We start from the raw sequence: 19,341 nt of genomic DNA, 5'->3' as shown, positions 1-19,341 counted from the left end.
TTTTACATGCAGCTTCATACTCAATCTCAGGCCCTTTCTGCACGAGCACCAAGCACCCGTGCAGAAACAGCCTCAGTCTTTTACATGCAGCTTCACACTCCATCTCCTTCTTCCAGCTGTTTCTTGGGAGATACAGGCACTCCAATACATACCCAAAGGTCCTTTCTTTGCAAGAGCTTCCTGATTCCTTTTCTCAAGGGAGAACCCACTTTGCTTATGCAAAGTTATAACTATTCAAAGCTGCCTTTTCCACTGACATCAATAGGAAAATTTGTTGATATGGGAACCTTACACATATATCACAATGCACATGTGGTTCTGAATCAACGGGTACACGTTGACAGTGAGAACTTGGTTTGCAGTGGTAATTCAGGTATTCTTTGCTAATATCAATTTTAACAACAAATAGTTTACTTGGAGTTAAGAGCATTTTAATTTAGAAGGTCTTTCTGTTTTGATATTATAGAGGTTGACTCTAAACAGAAAATGCATCATTAATTGTCACTTTCCCAATGATAACATATTTGTTTCTTTTTCATCATTATCCATCATATTTCTGGGAAGATCATTTGGCAGGTCATAAACTGCTGAGTCATTCCTTTAAAAAGATTCCATTGCAAATGTTATTCCATTTTTTTGTTTAGTTTATAATTTGGAATCTTCTTTCTTTTTTAGTTAACTTAAATTAAATTTTATTAATTTTCTACAAAAAATAACATAATACAGAAAAAGAGGAAAAAAGAAAGCAATATTTGGATCTACATTCATATCTGGTTATACTAAAGAGACACTGATTACAATTCAGTGTGATAACAAGAGAAAAGAAAAAGAAGTAGAAAGCTTAAAGCATAATTTTAACAACTTCATATTATCATGCTCACATAATTGATTCATGCAGAATTGTTTGTCATTATGTATATATATTAAGAAAGTAAACATTGATTAATGCTGTTATACTTTAAAATCATGTTAACAAAACATATAATTGAAATAAAAGTTCCAGATAGCTTTACATTTATATTCTGGTCTTCCATTTAAAGAAATAATTGATTCTACCCTACAAAAGTATTTTCTCAGTTCTTCTACATAGGAACTCTTTTTAATTTCCATTAACCTTTGCATTAGTTGATAAGTATTGAATTAATTCTTATTTGTTGTTTTGATAAGTTTTCTTCTTTGGAAGAAAATACCTGGTAGTCTAATTACACCATAACACCAATTAATTTAGGACCCATTTAAAATTTGATCTTTGTTGATTTTTTTTTGCATTTCAGCCTAAATTAATATCCAGAAATTTTCATCTCTTTACAAATCATGTTTGTGCATGTGTGTGAAAAAAGAAAAAACATTTTTCTTAACATTTCCTACATATACTCTTGTGTTTTTACTCCATTCCCTTGATATCTTCTAGTTGATAGATCTTTAAGGTTTTACTAATTATACTAAAGAACAGGGGTAGGGAACCTGCGGCTCTCCAGATGTTCAGGAACTACAATTCCCATCAGCCTCTGTCAGCATGGCCAATTGGCCATGCTGGTAGGGACTGATGGGAATTGTAGTTCCTGAACATCTGGAGAGCCACAGGTTCCCTACCCTTGCTAAAGAAGTACCAATTACAATTCAAAGACTGTTTCTGCACTGTGGCAGAAGCGGCTAGCCACCAGTATAATTTATGCCAGTGGAGCCACGGGACCGTTCGCACGGTCCCGTGAGGATGGCCACGAAGCTGCTTCAAACCGCAGAGGTGGCTCTGCATGGAGCCACCTCCAGTCTGCGTGGTTTATTTACCTTTTCTTCCCTCCGAGGCTCTGGAAGGAGGAAGTGATATGCCCACGCTGCCCTCTAACCCACGGGGGTCAGAGGGCAGCGTGGGCGTGTCCTTTCTCCCTCCAGAGCCTCAAAGGGAAGACAAGGTAAACAAACCACACAAAACAGGCAGCGCCTGGAAGCGGTGCCCTCACGTCAGTGCCCTTCGCACAGCACTTGCGGGCAGATGCCACTTTCCAAAAAAACTCACTCATTGGGCAAGTTTTGAAAGCAGCGTTTTCCCACCGTTTGTGGGGGGAGAGCACAGTGCTGCTGCACTGCAGCAGCGGCATCTGTGTGAACAGTGCCCCAGGGATAGTGTTTTTACCATCCCTAGGGTGCTGTTTTTGGCCCGTGCAGACACAGCCATAATATAGTTTTTTAAAAAGCTTAGTAAATGGGTCTGATGACTCCTTCACATTATCATACTCATATAACTAATTCATCTAGAGTGTTGCTGGTTTTCTGGGTTGTATGGCTATGTTCCAGTAGCATTTTCTCCTAACATTTCAACTGCATCTGTGGCTGGCATCTTCAGAGGATCTGACGGTAGTAAAGCAAGTGGAGTATATATACCTGTGGAATGTTCAGGGTGGGAGAAAGAACCATTTGCATTTTGCATGGGGTGCAATTTGCAAGTGTATTTTGAAGCCACCCATTTTAGCATATGTATGTATGTAACACTGAAGTTGCATAATCAATTAAAACATTTTAGAAATTTTTGCCCCAAAATAAGGAGATCAAAAAGAGGGGGGCGGGACCAGAGTAGTACTTAATCCCAATAATAAAGGCAGAATATTAAATAATTCCCAGTTCTTTGACCTTTTTAACTGATGCAGTTTGTATCCAGATGCAATTTCTAGAGTTCTAAAGTTCCACAAGGTGGCAGCAGTATATAGAATAAACATGCAGGATTCCAAGAAGGCTGAGAAATTTTTTTGATTATGTTAAGAAGTGGAATTTGAGATCAGGACAGACTTTTATTCCCACAGTCCATAGAAAATGTACTTATTAAAATGGTATGAAGTTTCACTTGCAGATTTTTCCACAGTCATATACTTTTACAGAAGGTCCTTTGGCTGCCCATAAATCACACTAAGGTGGATTCCGCATGGGCCAAAAACAGCAGTGTGAAAACGGTGTGAAAACAGTGTAAACCCTTTAACACCGTTTTAAACCATTTTACGCCGTTTTCAGACCACTGTTTTTGGCCCGTACGGAATCCGCCTGAGATCCTCTTATCACCACAGCTCAAAGTCAGAAAGAGTTCCACATACCTTTCTCTGCCATGTGAGTAAATCAACTTGTTTATTGTCAGCCTTCTAATGAGATTATTGTCCATCCTGAGTGTTTATAAATCCAAGAAAAGAGTTTTGTAATCTGTAATCCATTTAGAATACTAAAAGTCTCATTGTCAACTTCACATTGTTCAAATCCAATCCAAAGAATAGTTCTGATAAAGTTGTTTTAATAATCCTTCAGTGCTTTAGAAATCTTGTTGCAGAGCCAGTAAGACAGACAAAGAAAACAAAAGTAATATACTGAAAGGCGGGGGGGGGGGGGGGGAAGAGAGGTGGACAAGGAGCTTTTTTTGCCAAAGGCAAGCTTTCACTTTCTGATCCTCAATCTTACCAAGACTAGTGGGTTAAAAATGAACTCAAATTAGTGTACTTGTTGAATTGAATGTCTCCAGAGCTTCTGGAGAAGCAAGCGCTGGACAGTCTTCATTAATGTTGGCTTATTGCCCCTTTCAGTAAAGTGCTGCAGGGAGCTAGCAGAAACTCAAACCAGTCAAGGTGCCATATTCTCCAGAACCTAAGTAGGAATCTTCTTGATGTGTTTTAGTAACTGCTAAACTGGTGGAACTCTTAAAAAAAATCATAATCTATTGTGTCCATTGTTTTTTAGAATTCATTTTGGTTTCTTAACCAAAATGAATTCTAAATTCTATTGAATTCATGATATAGCAACAAAAGCTTTTTGTGGACATGTTTTCCCCCCTATATCATGAACCTGCCACCTAAAATGATCGCTATTGTTTTTTTTAAGTAATTTAACAAATTACATGAGCACCACCATTAACAAGTGTGTGTTAAGTGTCAAGTCACTTCCAATTTATAGTGACTATGACTTAATGATCTCCTAATGTCCTATTGTTAGCTGCCTTGCTCAAGTCTTGCAAACTGAGGGTCATAGTTTCCTTCACCGAATCATTCCATCTTCTGTTGGTGTTTTCCTCTTTTCCTGCTGTCAGTCTTCAACATTTCCTAGCATTATTGTCTTTTCCAGTGACTCTTGTCTTCTTGTAGGATGTCAAAAGTATGATTATCTCAATTTGGTCATTTTAGCTTCTAGGGAGAGTTCAGGATGATTTAGCCTAGAACCCACAGATTTGTTTTTCTGGTGGTCCAACGTATCCAGAAAACTTTCCTCCACCACCACATTTCAAATGAATCAACTTTTTTCCTATCACTCTTCTTCTTTATCCAACTTTCACACACATACATAGTAATGGAGAATATTATGGTATGAATTATCTTGATTGTAGTCACCAGTGACACATCCTTACACTTAAGAATCTTTACTAATTCCTTTATGGCTATCCTTTATAGTCTCAAGATCCTTTCTGGTTTGTTGGTTACAGCTTCCCTTTCGGATGATGGAGCCAAGGAACAGAAAATCATGTAAAATTTCCATTTCTTTGTCAGCTTAAAGTTGTGCAATTCTCCAGTAGTCATACCTTTTTTCCCCTTGATTTTCTGCCATAATCCTGCTTTTCTGTTTTAATCTCCACCAGTGATTGTTTCTGTGTTTTCTGTGTTTTCGGCCAGTAATGTGGGGCCATCTACATATCTCAAATTAATGATCCTTCCACCAATCTTCAATCCACCTTCATCTAAATCTAATTCAGCTATCCTTACAATAAATTCCACAAATTGATTGAACAGATAAGGAGATACTATTATCAAGATAACAGCAGAGGAATTTTCCAGTTGGTTCCAGCTAAACTCACTATTCTCTGATTTTCTGAAGGTGTTAGGCGCACGCACGCACACACACACACACACACACCAACTGGTGGATTTATCATCAAGGCTGTCTTCTCAGGTCTGTTAATTAACTCACACAGTTCAGCTGCGACTCTGGTATGGGATGAAGAACTCACTCTCCCTGGAAAGTTTCTCAATGATTGATCAAGGAGTTTATGGCCAGAAATTTTCTATAAGTATAGTTAGAGAGAGGAATCTTTTCCCTTTCCTCCTTGCCCCCCACCTCTTGCTGCTAAGATGATACTTGTATTATTCTCTGGAACTCTTTGCTTTAAGAACCAAAGAGCGGTTGGGAATCCGCACGACTGAAGTTGCTGCTCGGGGTGGGGGCAGGAAAAAGTCCCAAAGCCCAGTCCCAGTAAGGGCGGAAAGGGACAGACAGGTGTTGGGGCGCTTGTCCCACAACGTCACCAAAAAAGATATTGGACCAAGCCTATAAAGGCACAGGTCAACCTTTGTGCTGGTCATGTGCTCAGGCCGGCCAGCGACTTGCCCGCCCGCCTCTCCCTATAATACTTTGGATTTCTGTTAATGCATGATTCTTGTCATAACCATTTGCGGTTTGGCGCATGAAAGGGCCGAAGGGGGGGAGCTTGGGAGTACCCCTGCTGAAGGGGAATGCTGTGGCAAGAGGCCAACTGCCCAGCTGAGCATTACGTCAGCGGGATGCTCTTGCAAGTGGCCAACCACCCAGTGGAGCTTCACAGCAGAACATAGCTCTAGTAAGAGGCTGCCCGCCCGCTGGAGCTCCAGGGCCATATCACAGAACAGATCAAATCCCATGCTGCGCCTCACGCTTCTGATTGTATAATAAATTTATGACTATGGTCAAATATTTACCCCAGCTAGGAGTGTAGTGTGATTATTGGATCAAACACTCCGACCAAGGGTGATCCTGCCCTCGGACAGCAACTGTGCTGTGTTAGGACTCCAGTAAAATATCTTGTGTCAGTTTTGTTGTTTGGTGCATTTCACTGCCACTGGATTATATGCCTTGTTTTTAATATCCTTTCCTACATATTCCTGCCAAAGTTGAAGTTTTAATTACTATTTCAGTAGAGGTGTTTCCTATTTTAAATCAGTGTTAAATAAGCTTAACATTGATTAAGTCATTAGATAAAGATCAATTTTAGTAATTGCTGGTGCACTAAAATGTGATGTACTGAACCACATACCGAACTGTTGATAGTGCAATTTAAAAATAATTATAAAGTACAAAAAAATGCGCAAAAGTACAAAGGTGTTTTATTTATAAATACCAAAGATATATACCAAATTACTATATCATGATAATGATAGAAGCACAGATAACACATATATAAATTAGTCCACTTGAGGTATAATCAGAATACATATACTTTCAATCTGTGGTTGAATCCTTTCCACCTCTCCACTGCTGCTGTCTTTTAATTCAGCCAGTAGAGTTTCCTAAAGCACAATCCTGATGTATACGTTCTCCCCAATGAGATTGTTGTGGTGACTCTCCAGTTGAGAAGAGATGATATGGAAACAAAGAATTCCAATTTACTGCCACATCCACAAAAAATCCAAAACATGCTTCACGGTACTAGCTGGTATTTTCAACTGAAGCCTTCATCAGTGGACTAATACTGTATCACTATTTCACTTGCCTCAATCATGCGTTGTGGATGTGAATTGGAATTCTTTGATTCCATATCATCTATGGATGAATACTTCACTAAAGGTTGGTCCCCCAGCACATGACAAGCTGGCAGTCACTGCCCCAGGATTTCAGTACTTATAGCCCCCTGCACCTGGCTGGACGTTTTCTCCCAGCTGGTGCAAGACCAGGCTGCCCTATGTGGGGATGAGTCTCAAGTGGCTCACATGCTCCAGCAAGGCAGAGCTGCTAAGAAGGAATGTGGCAGCACCTGGGTCAAGCAAGCCAGAGGCTCCTCTGAACAGCAGCCAAGACAAGGTCGTAACCAGGTAGTGGCTCAGGGGAAATATGGAAGCTTTATTGCCTGGCGGGCTAGCCTTGTTTGCTCACTATGCCATATTCCCAACTTACTGTAGGCATGCTGGTGAAAGGGAAGGGCTAGGCTGGGCTGCCCGGCACTTTGTTGGAATGCCTCTTGCAATTCACCAAAGCTTCTTTCACATGTCTCTTCCTCCTCCTCCTCCTCCTCCTCCTCCCTGTGCATGTGGCTCAAGCTTATCCTTCCATCCTCAGTTATGAGAGGAACAGGAGGAATATCCAAGGAGCTCTCAGCTGCAAGGCCATTCTGCCCTCTCCTTGCTCCACACTCCCACTGGCGTGTCCCATTACATTCTCTGAACCAGGTTGCAGAATGCCAGAAGGAGAATGATAGATGTGAGATTTGGGGTGGTGCTGGCTGACAGCAAGATGCAAGGAAAAGTTTGCTGTGGCCTGAGCAGCAGTATGCCCAGCAGTTAGGCTGTCTGCTGCCCCTTCTCTGCCCGGTGCCTGGGGCAGCTGCTCCCCTTTGATATCCACTAGACCCAGCCCTAGCATAAACTGCTGGCATCCTGGCACTCTCCTAAACCTCCAGTCTTCTTTTTGCCAATAGATCCCACTCCAACCTCCTCTTCATGTGAACTTCCTTCTTATTCCTATTTTCCCCTCAGCTTTGCCTTTCTTTGCCTATCTCTCCATCACCCCAGTTCTTGTTATCTGCTTTTATTTCCTTCTTTCTGTTATCCCTTTAATTGGCCAGACTCCTTCGAACTCCTGTCTCTCCCTAGCATACAGTCCTTCCCAGTCCTTAAAACCTGTCTTGCACAGGTACATCTCCTACACAAACACTGCTTTCTAGGTAGTTTGGAAGTTGATGAACTTGATTGTTCATGGCAATGTATCCAACCAATGTGACTTCACTGTCAGAGTCATAAAATATATAAAGTAGGCTTATTTATTTAAAACATTTATTAGCCACTTTATCCTTTGCAGAACTCAAGGACCAATTATAAAACCAATAATGAACCAATAATAAAATGCAGTTCTATATAAAACTGTCTTCAACTGCCTCCTGAAGATCAATAGTGAGGTGGAAAGGGACTCCTGCCTGGGGAGGCTATTACTTAATTGTGGAGCTGCCATGGAAAAGGCCCTCTCTCATTTATCCACCAACTGAGCATCTTTAATTAATGGGACAGTCAGGATAGCATGTCTCTGCAATCTTGATTCCTGGCAGGAACATATGGGAGAAGATGATTTCTCAAATACTCTGGTTCCCAACCCTGTAGAGCTTTCAAGTCAACATCAACACCATGAACTGGGCTCAAAATTGGATCAGTGTAATTACTGAGGACATATGTAAGACAGTCAGTCATTTATTACAACCATAGACTAGCCAAATAAAACATATGTGAACCAAGTGGCTACAAGACTTCTGTTTGTGTGTATGCGCACACACATGTGCATAGGCATGAACATGCACAGTCACACACACACATACATGCACTCACACACACACACATATATACATACACATTAAAATCTATATTAAAAAGCCAGTACACATCCCTGAATCTCAGCAAGATTCTGGGAGTTGCACAGAATCTGGCAACTTTATCTAAGGTTTCAGATTAAATGTTAAAAGAAATAAGAAGAAAGAAAGTATAAAATTCCTCTGATGTTCCCTAGATTTTTTTGGAGGGTAGAAGTAATAAATATGTATCTAAGGTCATTATAGAAGGTACCGTGCAGCAGCATGTGTCCGACCTTGGGTATATATGCTCCCTGTAGCTGGCCACTGATACAGCATTCTGCACTAACTTGCATACAATGAACAGTGCTATACTTGGAGCTGAGGTATTATTAAATAAATTAGTAGAGCATTATTGCAGTCTAAAACAACAAATAGGCAATTATAGCATGCTGGTGAACAGTAGATTATTAATCTACAGGTATTCTGTAAAATTAACTTGTTTAGGAAGTATGGTTTCTTACAGAGTAAAAACATGAGTGATTTATTAGCAAAAAATCAAAAGTGGATCATGTGTTTAATTTATTTTTAACACTGTCTTACAAATTTCATACCATCCTGTAAGGATAATAGATTAGTCATCTGACACAGAGCAGCTTTTTCTTGGACTGGAAAATATTTTTATTACCTGCCAAATAAAAAGTTAATTTTTATTTGATAGACTACTTAATAGGATTTTTACTAGCAATTTAGTCTGTGCTGCATTTAGCTTATGGGTTCTTATTCATTTCAAAATAATACACATAACAGCAATTCCTTGAAAGTTGATTTTCTGTGGTATTGAGACACCCCACCTATTCTTGTCTTGGTTACTAGTTTGATTTCTATTATTTGGATGTCTATTGAGAAACCTCAGAGAAAGACAAATCATTAAAAAAAATAGACACTGGGATTGAAGAGAGCTTTAGAATGATTCAAATGGTGCATAATGTTGATCCTTGAAGATGTGTATTACTTCCTGGATGACCCAAGATGTTTTGTGTTTCTAATGCAGAAAATCCAATTTTCGTTTTCTATGCAACAAAAACATAATGAACAAAATAGTGAACCATATCAACATTCAGTGGTGTCCCAAGATCTGATGCTTGACTCCCTCATTCTGCGGAATGATAGAGTCGAAACAACACTAGTGAATTTGTCCAACTAATCTCTTTGGTCAAACAATTTTTCAAGTTTTTGAAAACATTCCAAAACTTGCAAAATGGGCAGTGCAATGCAAAGGGATGGTAGTTGTGGTGTGGTTGTGGATGCCTCCAAAGACGGTTCTTGACTTCTGTGAAATTCCTCTATGTAGCACAATGTGCCTATGTTTTTGCCAGAATAACTCTGAGCAGGCAATGGGGGGGGGGGGTGTTGGGTTGTGGTTCTTGGGCCAAAAGGGCACAAGAAGATGACTAAAGCTGACTCCACCCCTGGGGAATGCCCCCTTTGGCACTGGCACAAGCTCCTATACTGGAGGAGTGCTGGTGCCATGACTGTGTTTGCACCTGGTGTTGTCCTGCCATGCGGCTCCCCAGAATCAGATAAATGCCCCTGAGCCAGTGTAAATACTCCTTATGCTGGCATAAATAGTATTTATGTTGGCACAGGGGTCATGCTGCCCCCTCAGCAGTTCCCTTCCCTCCTCCCTCCGGGTTACACTGTTGGAGACAGGAGGACAAAAAAGGTGTGATCATAGTGCTAGTAATGATGGCTTAGAATCATGCAATATTTATTGCTCTAAAAGAATCTGTTTTGAAGCACAAGCTGCCTGAATTCAGGTTATAGACTAAGATAATTTGAAATTTCCATAACTCGGAACTAAATTATACATGAATGATAGAGGATATTCTAGAATATACCATTATAGATTGAATATGGGATGACATTTATTAATATTTTCTCACATAAACTGTTACCTTTACTGCCGTAAAAGACTGCCAATTAAAAATTAAAGCTTGTCAAGGACTAAGGTTCAAATCTATCTCTTTTTCTGATATTCTTATTTTTTATATCAAGGGAGACTCTAAAATTTTTGACACCTGCAGTCTTGTACACTACATAAATATTATGTGGAGATGTAGGTTTTTAAGTTCTGATTGTATGTCATTTCATTTTTATTACAGTGTGCCATTTACATTCCAGCTGCTTGAGATTAATTAGCCAGTACTGACAAGCATTTGCTTCTGTTTTTTACGCTGTTGACTTCACCAGCTGTGTTTCTTATTTGTCCCTTTTAGGAGTCTGTCATGATTGTTGTCTTTGGATTCGAATTTATCATACGCATCTGGTCTGCTGGTTGCTGTTGTCGATACCGTGGATGGCAAGGAAGGCTGCGATTTGCAAGGAAACCATTCTGTGTAATTGGTAAGTATTCAGCTGAGGCTAACTTCATTATAAATGACAACAAAATCATCTGTCTCATGCTTGGGTGAAAACCTGAAGAGTAAAATTCTACCTGCCATCATTATTGTATGTGTCAGAAATCAACTGTAAATGGCTATGATCTTGATAAGTACATGGATTTTCCATAATCTTTCTAGAAAGGAAAAGATTTATACTTGTCTAGAATATATCATATGCATCTGATTTACTGACTAGAAAATGCCACTGATGGCAAAGAAGGTTGCATGTCTTTTCCTTTTTAAAGGTGAGATTGAGAGCCTGTGTCCTTGTTGTAGCTTCTGTTTACCTGAATGTCTACTTGTTGCTGTTTTTCATCAGAATGATTGATGGTTTTTCTATACTAGCATCCCTTGTAGCATTTTATTTTACCCTGGCTTTAATCTTCCAGAAGCATGCTTCCCCTTCTGTAGGCCTCTCACATCTAGACCTAAAAGAGGTGTTAGTTTTATAAGGATTTCTTAGGCCCATTAGGACTTTGATGAGAACAACAGTGAAAAAGAATCCTTGCTCACCTTTAAGGAGGGGGGGGGGGGAATCCTAAAGGGCATAGTGGAAAAGAGATTCTGTTGAGACCTGTGAGTGCAGATTTAGGGAGGAATTTCAAGGAAATTGGATATTTTTGTGAGCAGTCAGGTTGTGTGAAGGCTCTTTTTTTGGTTGTTTGTCTGCAATATACAATGTGATTGAGTAATGAAGGTGGACTTTAGATTGAAACATGGCAGAGGATAACAGTATAACAATATAACAAAACTCAGTTGTCCAGTATAACAAAACTCAGTTCACCCCTATAATATTGATATGTTAGATAAATTCTAACTGTCATCTTTAAGTTTCAGATTCAAACTTTATGAGACTTTGGAGATCCATGATCAGATCTGGCATCTCTTTAAATTTACTTTTAAAACAGCTATGTGCATGGGGTAGAGGCAAGAGATTGGATTAGTAGTCCAGAACTGGCAAGGAAGGAGAGGTCTACAACTTAATTCTTGCCTGGTCTGGAAAAGCCTGTTAATCTCTTACTATGGCCTTTTCTACATGCACAACTTATCACAGACTTTCCCAGTGGTCGGACCATGGCCCATTCTGCACAGGCCAAGAAACAAGAGTGCAGGGCACTATATAACCCGTTGGGGTGGGGGGAGACTTTGCACAGGTCTCGCCCCCAAAACAAGTCTGCCCGTGTTTTCCCCATTCCTGATTTTTTTGAAAATCACTAAACAAGCAATCCTTTTGAAAAATCCCAAGTTGGAGCCACTCCCTAGCAAATGGCCTGGCAAGGAGGCCCCTTTTCCTCTTAAAAAAATTTGTGGTTTGCATCTGTACAGCTATGCAGGTGCAGCTGGTCGTATCATGGGATATCATGCTGTGGGGGTTCGTTCGTGCATGCCTGCATAGCTACGCATTTGTGGCAAGTAATTTTTAAAAAGAGAATAATCTCTGTGGGAAGACACAACAGCAACCCAGATTGTTTCCGTGGCCTTCAATTTCACGTATGTGAACGTGAAAATAGGAAAACAGGTTCCTTTATCATGACTGCAACCCATTTTAAATTTGCTGTGTAGAATGGGCCCTTGTGTCTTGGAAATGTTTTCTGTGAAATCATTCTGCACTCCTCTGTTCCCTCTGTTATTTTCCCTTTGTCACTTCAGTTGAATTTATTCTACGTTCTACTGCTGAAAACCTATTATTCCCAATGGTGGTGAGATGTCATCTGTGACACAAAAGAATAACCCTACCATACAGCCATTTCCTCCTCTCCCTAATCCTCCTTTTTTGAAAGGTTATTTTTAAAAGATCTATTGTATTATCAATGTAACATAAGGGCACAAGCATGGGCCAGGTCAATTATATCAGCTTTGTTAGTTTCATCCCAAATGAATAAAATCACAATAAGGCAAAGATACAATGTGTCTTCAGTTAGGAGCAAGTGAAATTGACAGGGAAAGTTGCTTTTGCAGAGGGAAATTGACAAGGAACTGCCACAGTAACAATGGCGCTTTACTGCATTTGTCTCTTGTCAATTTCCTCCTGCAGAAACAACTTGCCATTCAATTTCACTTGATCCTAACTTTGGACATATTGTATCTTCACCTTACTATGACATCACTCCTTCAGGATGAAATTAACAAAGCAGATACAGACTATTGAGCTGGCTTGTGTCTATGCTCTGACATTGCATCACTAATGCAATAGAGAAAAAAAATAAAATTTACTTTTGAAAATGGAGGGCAAGGAGAAAATGGCTGTAGGGGAGGTTGGGCAATTACACAGGGGAGTGGATAAGGGCCAGGTGTTTGGTAGAGTGGAGAAATAAAGACTGTTTTAATATGAGTTGGAAACAGATAAAAAAAACATTGTGGTAAAAGTGCTCAATAGGGAAAAAATGAAGGGAAAAAATTTCCTGACCCAAATGGGGGAGGGGGGATATGGAATTAAAATAAAAATATATCATTTGGCTGCAAGATGTGTTGGAAATAACCTGTGTGGAAAAGGCCTGTAGTTTGTTTCTGGATTATGAGTATGGGATAAAAGAATTGCTTCCTATCCACATACCAGCTGTGACAATATTTGAAATTAGGAAAATCAATGGGGCATGTGCTGTAGGAAAATATAGCAGTGACATTTTCAAAGCAACTCATTCCCTGCTAATTAATGTTTGTTTGTTTGTTTATAGTCTGCCTTTCTCACTGGGATTGAAGGTGGATTACACAGAGTGAGTCAATACAATCAATAGGGTGGGACATTCAATAAATAATGCAATAGGATTAGGCTGGTAGACCAACTAGAAATCCAAAACCTGAATGGAGGCACAGCATAAATATTAACATGATGCATTAAATGATTCAAAATTATATAGTCTGATCCTAAAGTGCAACCTTATTACACACATAGAAAAGCATTCTTTAATCATTCGGTTTTTCATAGTTTATGAAAAGCCAGGAGAATGTGAGCCTTCCTGACCTTTTCATGCATCCCATTCCATATGATAGAAGCCAAAGCAATGGCACCTGCAGAAGGCCCTCTTCAGAGGAGTAAAACTGCCATGACGGAGCATAGGGGGAACATACAGTCATGCCTCCCACATCGTCACTTGCCACATCATGATTTTGACTGACTGCAGAAGTTGCTGCCCAATACAACTCCTGAACTACATTTACCTGGAGACCCAGGGCAGGAGAGAGGCGGAGGAGGCAGCAGGCTGCCATCAGGAGCCACCAGAGGCAGGTGTGATGCAACCTAGTGTCATTAAGGGGTCAAAGGGTGTAAGGGAGGGCCAGAGGGAGGAAGAGCCCAGCCCCAGGGGTAGGGCTTGAGCTGGAAGCAGGGAAAAGGATTGGAGATGGCAAAAACAATTTATTGTGGTTTTCCTCATTGCAGGGAGTGCTGCACCCCTAACTCCCACAATGTGGGAGGGAAGACATACGAAGGTTCTGCTTTAAAATAAATACTTTTCTTGACTGTTTTTGATGGGTAAATTATTAAACAGCATTGGATTAATAAAAATGTGTACAAAATGTGTAATTCACTTACTGACTCTGCTGTTTGTATTAATTGTGTTTTTACTTATGCACCATTTAAAAAGTTGATATTTAATGTCTTTTAACTTTTTGTCTTGTGGAGGGCCCAAGTTAGACAGTAAGGCATATCAATATTTTAAATAAATAAAAATAATATTATTATGTACACCATGCATAAGTTCCCTACATTTCATTAATATTCCAGTTGGAAAGAACAAACACAGAGCAAGTTCTACTAAAATGGCCGGGTAGTGAACTGGAGAAGATCACAAGCAACTACATTGCTCTCACCAGCTTATAATAACGCATTAAACAGGCATAGACAAAATGGTCTAAAGTATTTTGATGTTGAAGCAGAGGCCCTTTCCACACTGCAACGGTGTGTGTGTGTGTGGGGGGGGGGGGTGTCGGCATAAACAATGCAACACACACACACACCCCAGGACCGTTCACATGGACAGTCCCGGGAGGGCGGCAGGTAGTAGCACAGCTTTCGCACAGGCTGCGCTGTCGCCGAACGCCTACCTTGTCTCCTGGCTTCCAGCTCGTCGCAGAAGCCAGGGGACACACACCCGCAGCCTGGAGTGATGGCTCTGGAGTCACAGGCCAGGGGGGCGTGTCCCCTGGCCTCTGCGACAAGTCGGAAGCCAGGAGACAAGGTAGGTGTTCGGGAAAGGGGGGGAGGAAATGGCGCCTTCCAGCCGCTGCTGTTCGCACGGCAGCGGTTGGAAGCTGCTGTTTCCAAAATACCTTGCTCAGGTAGCGAAGTTCGGAAACAGTGGCTTCGCACCACTCGGGGGTTGCGAGGCCGACGGCTGTGCAAACCCCTCCCCAGGGACGCTGTTTTTAGCGTCCCTGGGACGCTGTATTCCACCCGTGCGGAAACAGCCTGAGACTGCATTCAGAAGTCATAAACAAGTCATTATTTGCTTATAACAACAACAAAAGCCATAAAGTCCTCTAGCTCACATTCCCTGTCCCCATTTTACTTGTATTCCATGGAAGCCTTTCTAATTTAGAACTACCGGTAATTGCAGTTTGTTGTGATATCCAAATCCAGTGCTTTTTCAATCTGCAGTTTGTTTCTTGCCTACAAACTGGGGTCTGAAATTAAGATTAAGAAATAGTTTGGAATCATGGTTTATATCTGTAAAATAAACTGCAGTTTGTTCAAATGTTTAATTCAGTTGTCATAAGAAATTGTGGTTAGTTCTAAATCAAGAGCCTTCAGTCAGCACATAAGGGGAATAGGGTGAAAGTATGGAAACCTAAGGAATTCCAAAATCTGTTCTCATCTTGAAGAAATCGTGGATTGTTTGTTTTCCTTATGATATGAGCAAAGATTGCTTCCTCCCATGTTGTCCAACCCACTGGTTAAGATCTATCTCACAATCAGAGGTGAGGCAGATGGGAACCAGAGACTGGAATTTTTCAATAGTGGATGATTGCTAATGGAATGCCCTTCACTTGAGGTGCATATGCTTTCTTTAAGGTGCCAGGTCAAAATGGTCACCCAGGCTACTAATCAAGAGTTTAATCTTTTAATACTATTTTAGTCTGGATATTATTTTAAGCTATTCCATGAGACTGTGATCTATGTTTTTATTGCTATATGTTAATTAATTCTTTTTTTAAAAAAATTGTAAACCACATAGGCAATTTGCTGGAGAGATGGCATAAAATTTCTCTTAATTGATTAATCTATATATATAAAAAGATAACAGTGACTTTGTTAGTCATGCCCTAATGCTGAAACGGCTGAACGGATTGCCCCCAAATTTTCACATGACGGTCCTCCCTGTTGTGGGTAGGTAATCGGACCTTCAAATCCCTGAAAGTCCATACCTGAGCCAGGTAAAGCATCTTTTTCCTGGCACACCAGGCCATGAAGCTGGCTGTATTTAACCGTCACCCTTCGACTGTTCGTGCAGCATGTCTGTGGCCTGAGGGGTTGGTATGCCCTTAGAATGTTCGTGCAGATGGCCAGAGATGAGCATTGAAAACAGTAAATAGGTAATACTGTTAGGTAATATGTGTGGAAGTGAAACACATACACACTTTGCTGTGTGAGACATCAGGTGGGGTTCCCCCCCATACACAGGTACCTTTCACTCTTTGTGCCTCACCCACTGCTACCACACAACACACATACTCTCATACACATCCAGCTCATCCTCACACACTTCACTCTGCCCTCCCTCACATTCAACCACCACTTATCCACTTCATCACCCATATTCGCCACAGCTCTCTTTTACTAAAAGCAAGCTGGAGTTTGCCTTTTTCTTCTAAGAAAATCCACGGGGTGGGGGTGAACCAACACTACTGGCTCCGCTTCTTTTGCACATGGCCCTTTAAGAACCCAGGGAGCTGGCCTCGATCTGAGTGCCTCACCACCCTGCCTCTGCTGCCTGACTGGGATAGCCTCCTGGCCCCAGTTCTGCCTTACCCAAGTCAGGACTGTGCGTGTCAACCAGCCTCATGGACAGCGGAATGGGAAGGGTTTACCTTATACAAAAAAACCAAGACACCACTATATAATAATGTGAATTGAAAAGGGAAAGAGGGATTCCATTTGACCACCCCAAAAGGCTATGCTGTGGATCATTGGACCTGCATGGACATCTGTGTGGGTTGCGGACTGTGATGAGAAGGACAGTTGCCACAGCAACGTGTGGCCGGGCCCCACTAATTATATCTAAACAGAAATAGAAAACTCCAAATGGCACACCAAAACAGTAAAAATTCAATAATAACTTAAATAATGTATATCGTTTACTATTCTTTTGCGATCATGTACCTCATCTTGTCTAATAGTACAGCATCCCTCAGGGCAGGAGATACTTCATATTCAATTATTATTAATCAGGAGAATCAGGAGATTATTAATCCAAAGAGAATGGAAGAAAGAATTTGATGGATATATCTTCAGTTCCATATATATTTGCATCCATCCTAATTATTTAAATTAAATTGATCTGTCTTTCACTTCTTCAGTCTTCTTTGGTTCTGTGTTTGAGGTATGAAAGATAGACATTCCATCCCAATGTTACTACATTCACAAATAAAACTCGGTATTTGGGATGGAGAAACAGAAAGTTGATCATCTGAGCTGCTGGCCACAAACAGAGTTCTGCCGAATAATAGTCCCAGAATTTCTCTTTGAATTCATTCCAGCTTTTGGTCACACCTTGACCTTGGAGCAACCCCATTTCCATGAAATACCAACATGCAAAAAACGGAGCAAAGGCCTGATCAATTACTACCTTTATGATGACAACTTTAATACCTTTAGCTCCTCTTCCAGGGTTTATTTTGTCTATCCAGGAATACCAGTAATGAAACAGTGGGCCTATAGAACATCCTGTTATAAACATGTGAGCTGTACGGACAGCGTCCCAGGTTTTTTTGGGCTTTTCTCTTCTCTCCAAACATTGCCGAAGTACATCTGCAGTTCCAAGTAAAAAACCAGCGCTCACTGTATTGGTAATGATAAGATAGCGACCTGTGAAGAAAGGCTTGTAAAGGTGTGCTAGTTCGGCGATATGTTTTGCAGCACGGCCAAGCATTTTCCTTTTTTCTTCTCTGAAATAAATGCAGACAGGTCAGGTAACCAAGGCAAGAGCATTTTTTTGACCTTTCATCTTCTTACTTTCCCATTATGAGAACTCTCTTTTTTAGGAACTGTTGTATTTCAGCAGGGTTAATTCAAGTGAAGGTCAGACGAAAAAAAATCAACTTAAGTCTGGTACATCACAAAATTCTAGTAAAGAATTTTACTTCAATGCTTTATTATGATGTCACTGCTGATCTTGCACATCTTGCTGGTTATTGTAATAGAAAAATAAATAATATCAGCTCATTGAGCAAGCGAATGCAAACTACAGTTCTTAATGAACAGCTGTGGCAATAATTATGCCATAAAATTATATAAAAAATAGTAACAAATGTTTTAATTGTAAAAATGGTTGCAAAATAATCTACTTTAGCATTTTTAAGCTCTCTAGTAACAGTTAGTGATCTTCTATATTATAGTAGGGCTGATAGTAGATTATATTAAATACATGGAATGCAAAGTTTAAAAGTCTGCTGCATGTTTTCTAATAATTCTTGTACATCAAAGATTGGAGCAGTTCTAATCCAGATTCAGTGTAGCCTTATTGTCCTCCAGTTTAACTTAGTCAGTATGAAAGACTGATCTTCCAGTATGAGACAATGTTCCTACACAGTATAGCTATTTGCACTAAACCTGTAATAAAACTAAACTCCTTAAATACTGTGGAATTTTTACACCAAGCAAGTGTCATCTGTCCCGTTCTCCTTTTTTCCAAGTAACATTTAACCATTGACAGCCATCTAGTACCTTTGGAATGTTGAGAGCTGGTGGTGAGCCCCACTCCCAAATTGCTGGCACAGCAAGCAGGTGTGACTAGGAGTGAGGGATGGTTGTAGGAGAGCATGAAGGTGGGTAGGGTTAGCAGGTTAGTGTTGGGGTGGGGAAGAGTTGAAAGGTAAGGCATTGGTTGGTGGGAGGATTGGAAGGTGTGGCTAGGGGAGGGGAGGGTTGGTAGATGAGTATGAAGGTAGGGAGGGTTGTCAGGTTAGTATTGGGGTGGGGGAGAGTGGCAAAGTGAGGGCTGGGGGTAGGAGGGTTGACAAGGTAAGGCTTGGGTGGGGAGGATTGGAAGGTGTGACTAGGGGTGGGGAAGGGTGGAAAGATTAGGATTGGGTGGGAAGGGTAGAAAGTGACTGGGGAGTTGGTAGATGTGTATGAGGGTGAGGAGTTAGTATTGGGGTGGGGGAGGCAAAGTGAGGTTAAGGGTGGGGAAGGTTAGAAAATGAGACTTGGGGGTGGCAGGGTGGGAAGCTGTAGGTTAGGGTGGGGGTGGGAGGGCCCAGGCTTCTTCGCAGGGGTGGGGGGAGGCAGGGAAGGGCCTGCTGGCTTGCTGAGAGTGGTGGAGAGGCAGAGAGGGCTTGCAGGGGTGGGGGAAGGTGGGGAGGGCTTGCCTGGCAGGGCGCAGTGTGGGGCTCTCCAGGCAGTGACAAGGGCGGAAGGCAGAGAGCAGGGCCTAAAAGGCATGGGGCAAGCTGAGACTTACTTTTTTCCTCACT

General features: G+C 41.0%; 1 protein-coding gene across 2 annotated transcripts in view; it reads left to right on the top strand.

Annotated features, from left to right (window-relative positions):
* The window catches only part of KCNQ5 (potassium voltage-gated channel subfamily Q member 5), a 376,112-nt gene that overhangs the window by 289,570 nt on the left and 67,201 nt on the right, over positions 1-19,341 (top strand). For both annotated transcript variants that reach the window (XM_048495892.1, XM_048495882.1), the window contains exon 3: positions 10,546-10,672. In XM_048495892.1, the coding sequence (XP_048351849.1) occupies positions 10,546-10,672 (127 nt within the window). The remainder of the gene's footprint in view (positions 1-10,545; positions 10,673-19,341) is intronic.

This window comes from Sphaerodactylus townsendi, linkage group LG01 (assembly GCF_021028975.2).
Source record: "Sphaerodactylus townsendi isolate TG3544 linkage group LG01, MPM_Stown_v2.3, whole genome shotgun sequence".
In the NCBI taxonomy this organism is placed as follows: Eukaryota; Metazoa; Chordata; class Lepidosauria; order Squamata; family Sphaerodactylidae; genus Sphaerodactylus; species Sphaerodactylus townsendi.
The sequence above is the reverse complement of the archived record's forward strand: the minus strand, read 5'-3'. Positions and strand labels throughout refer to the sequence as shown.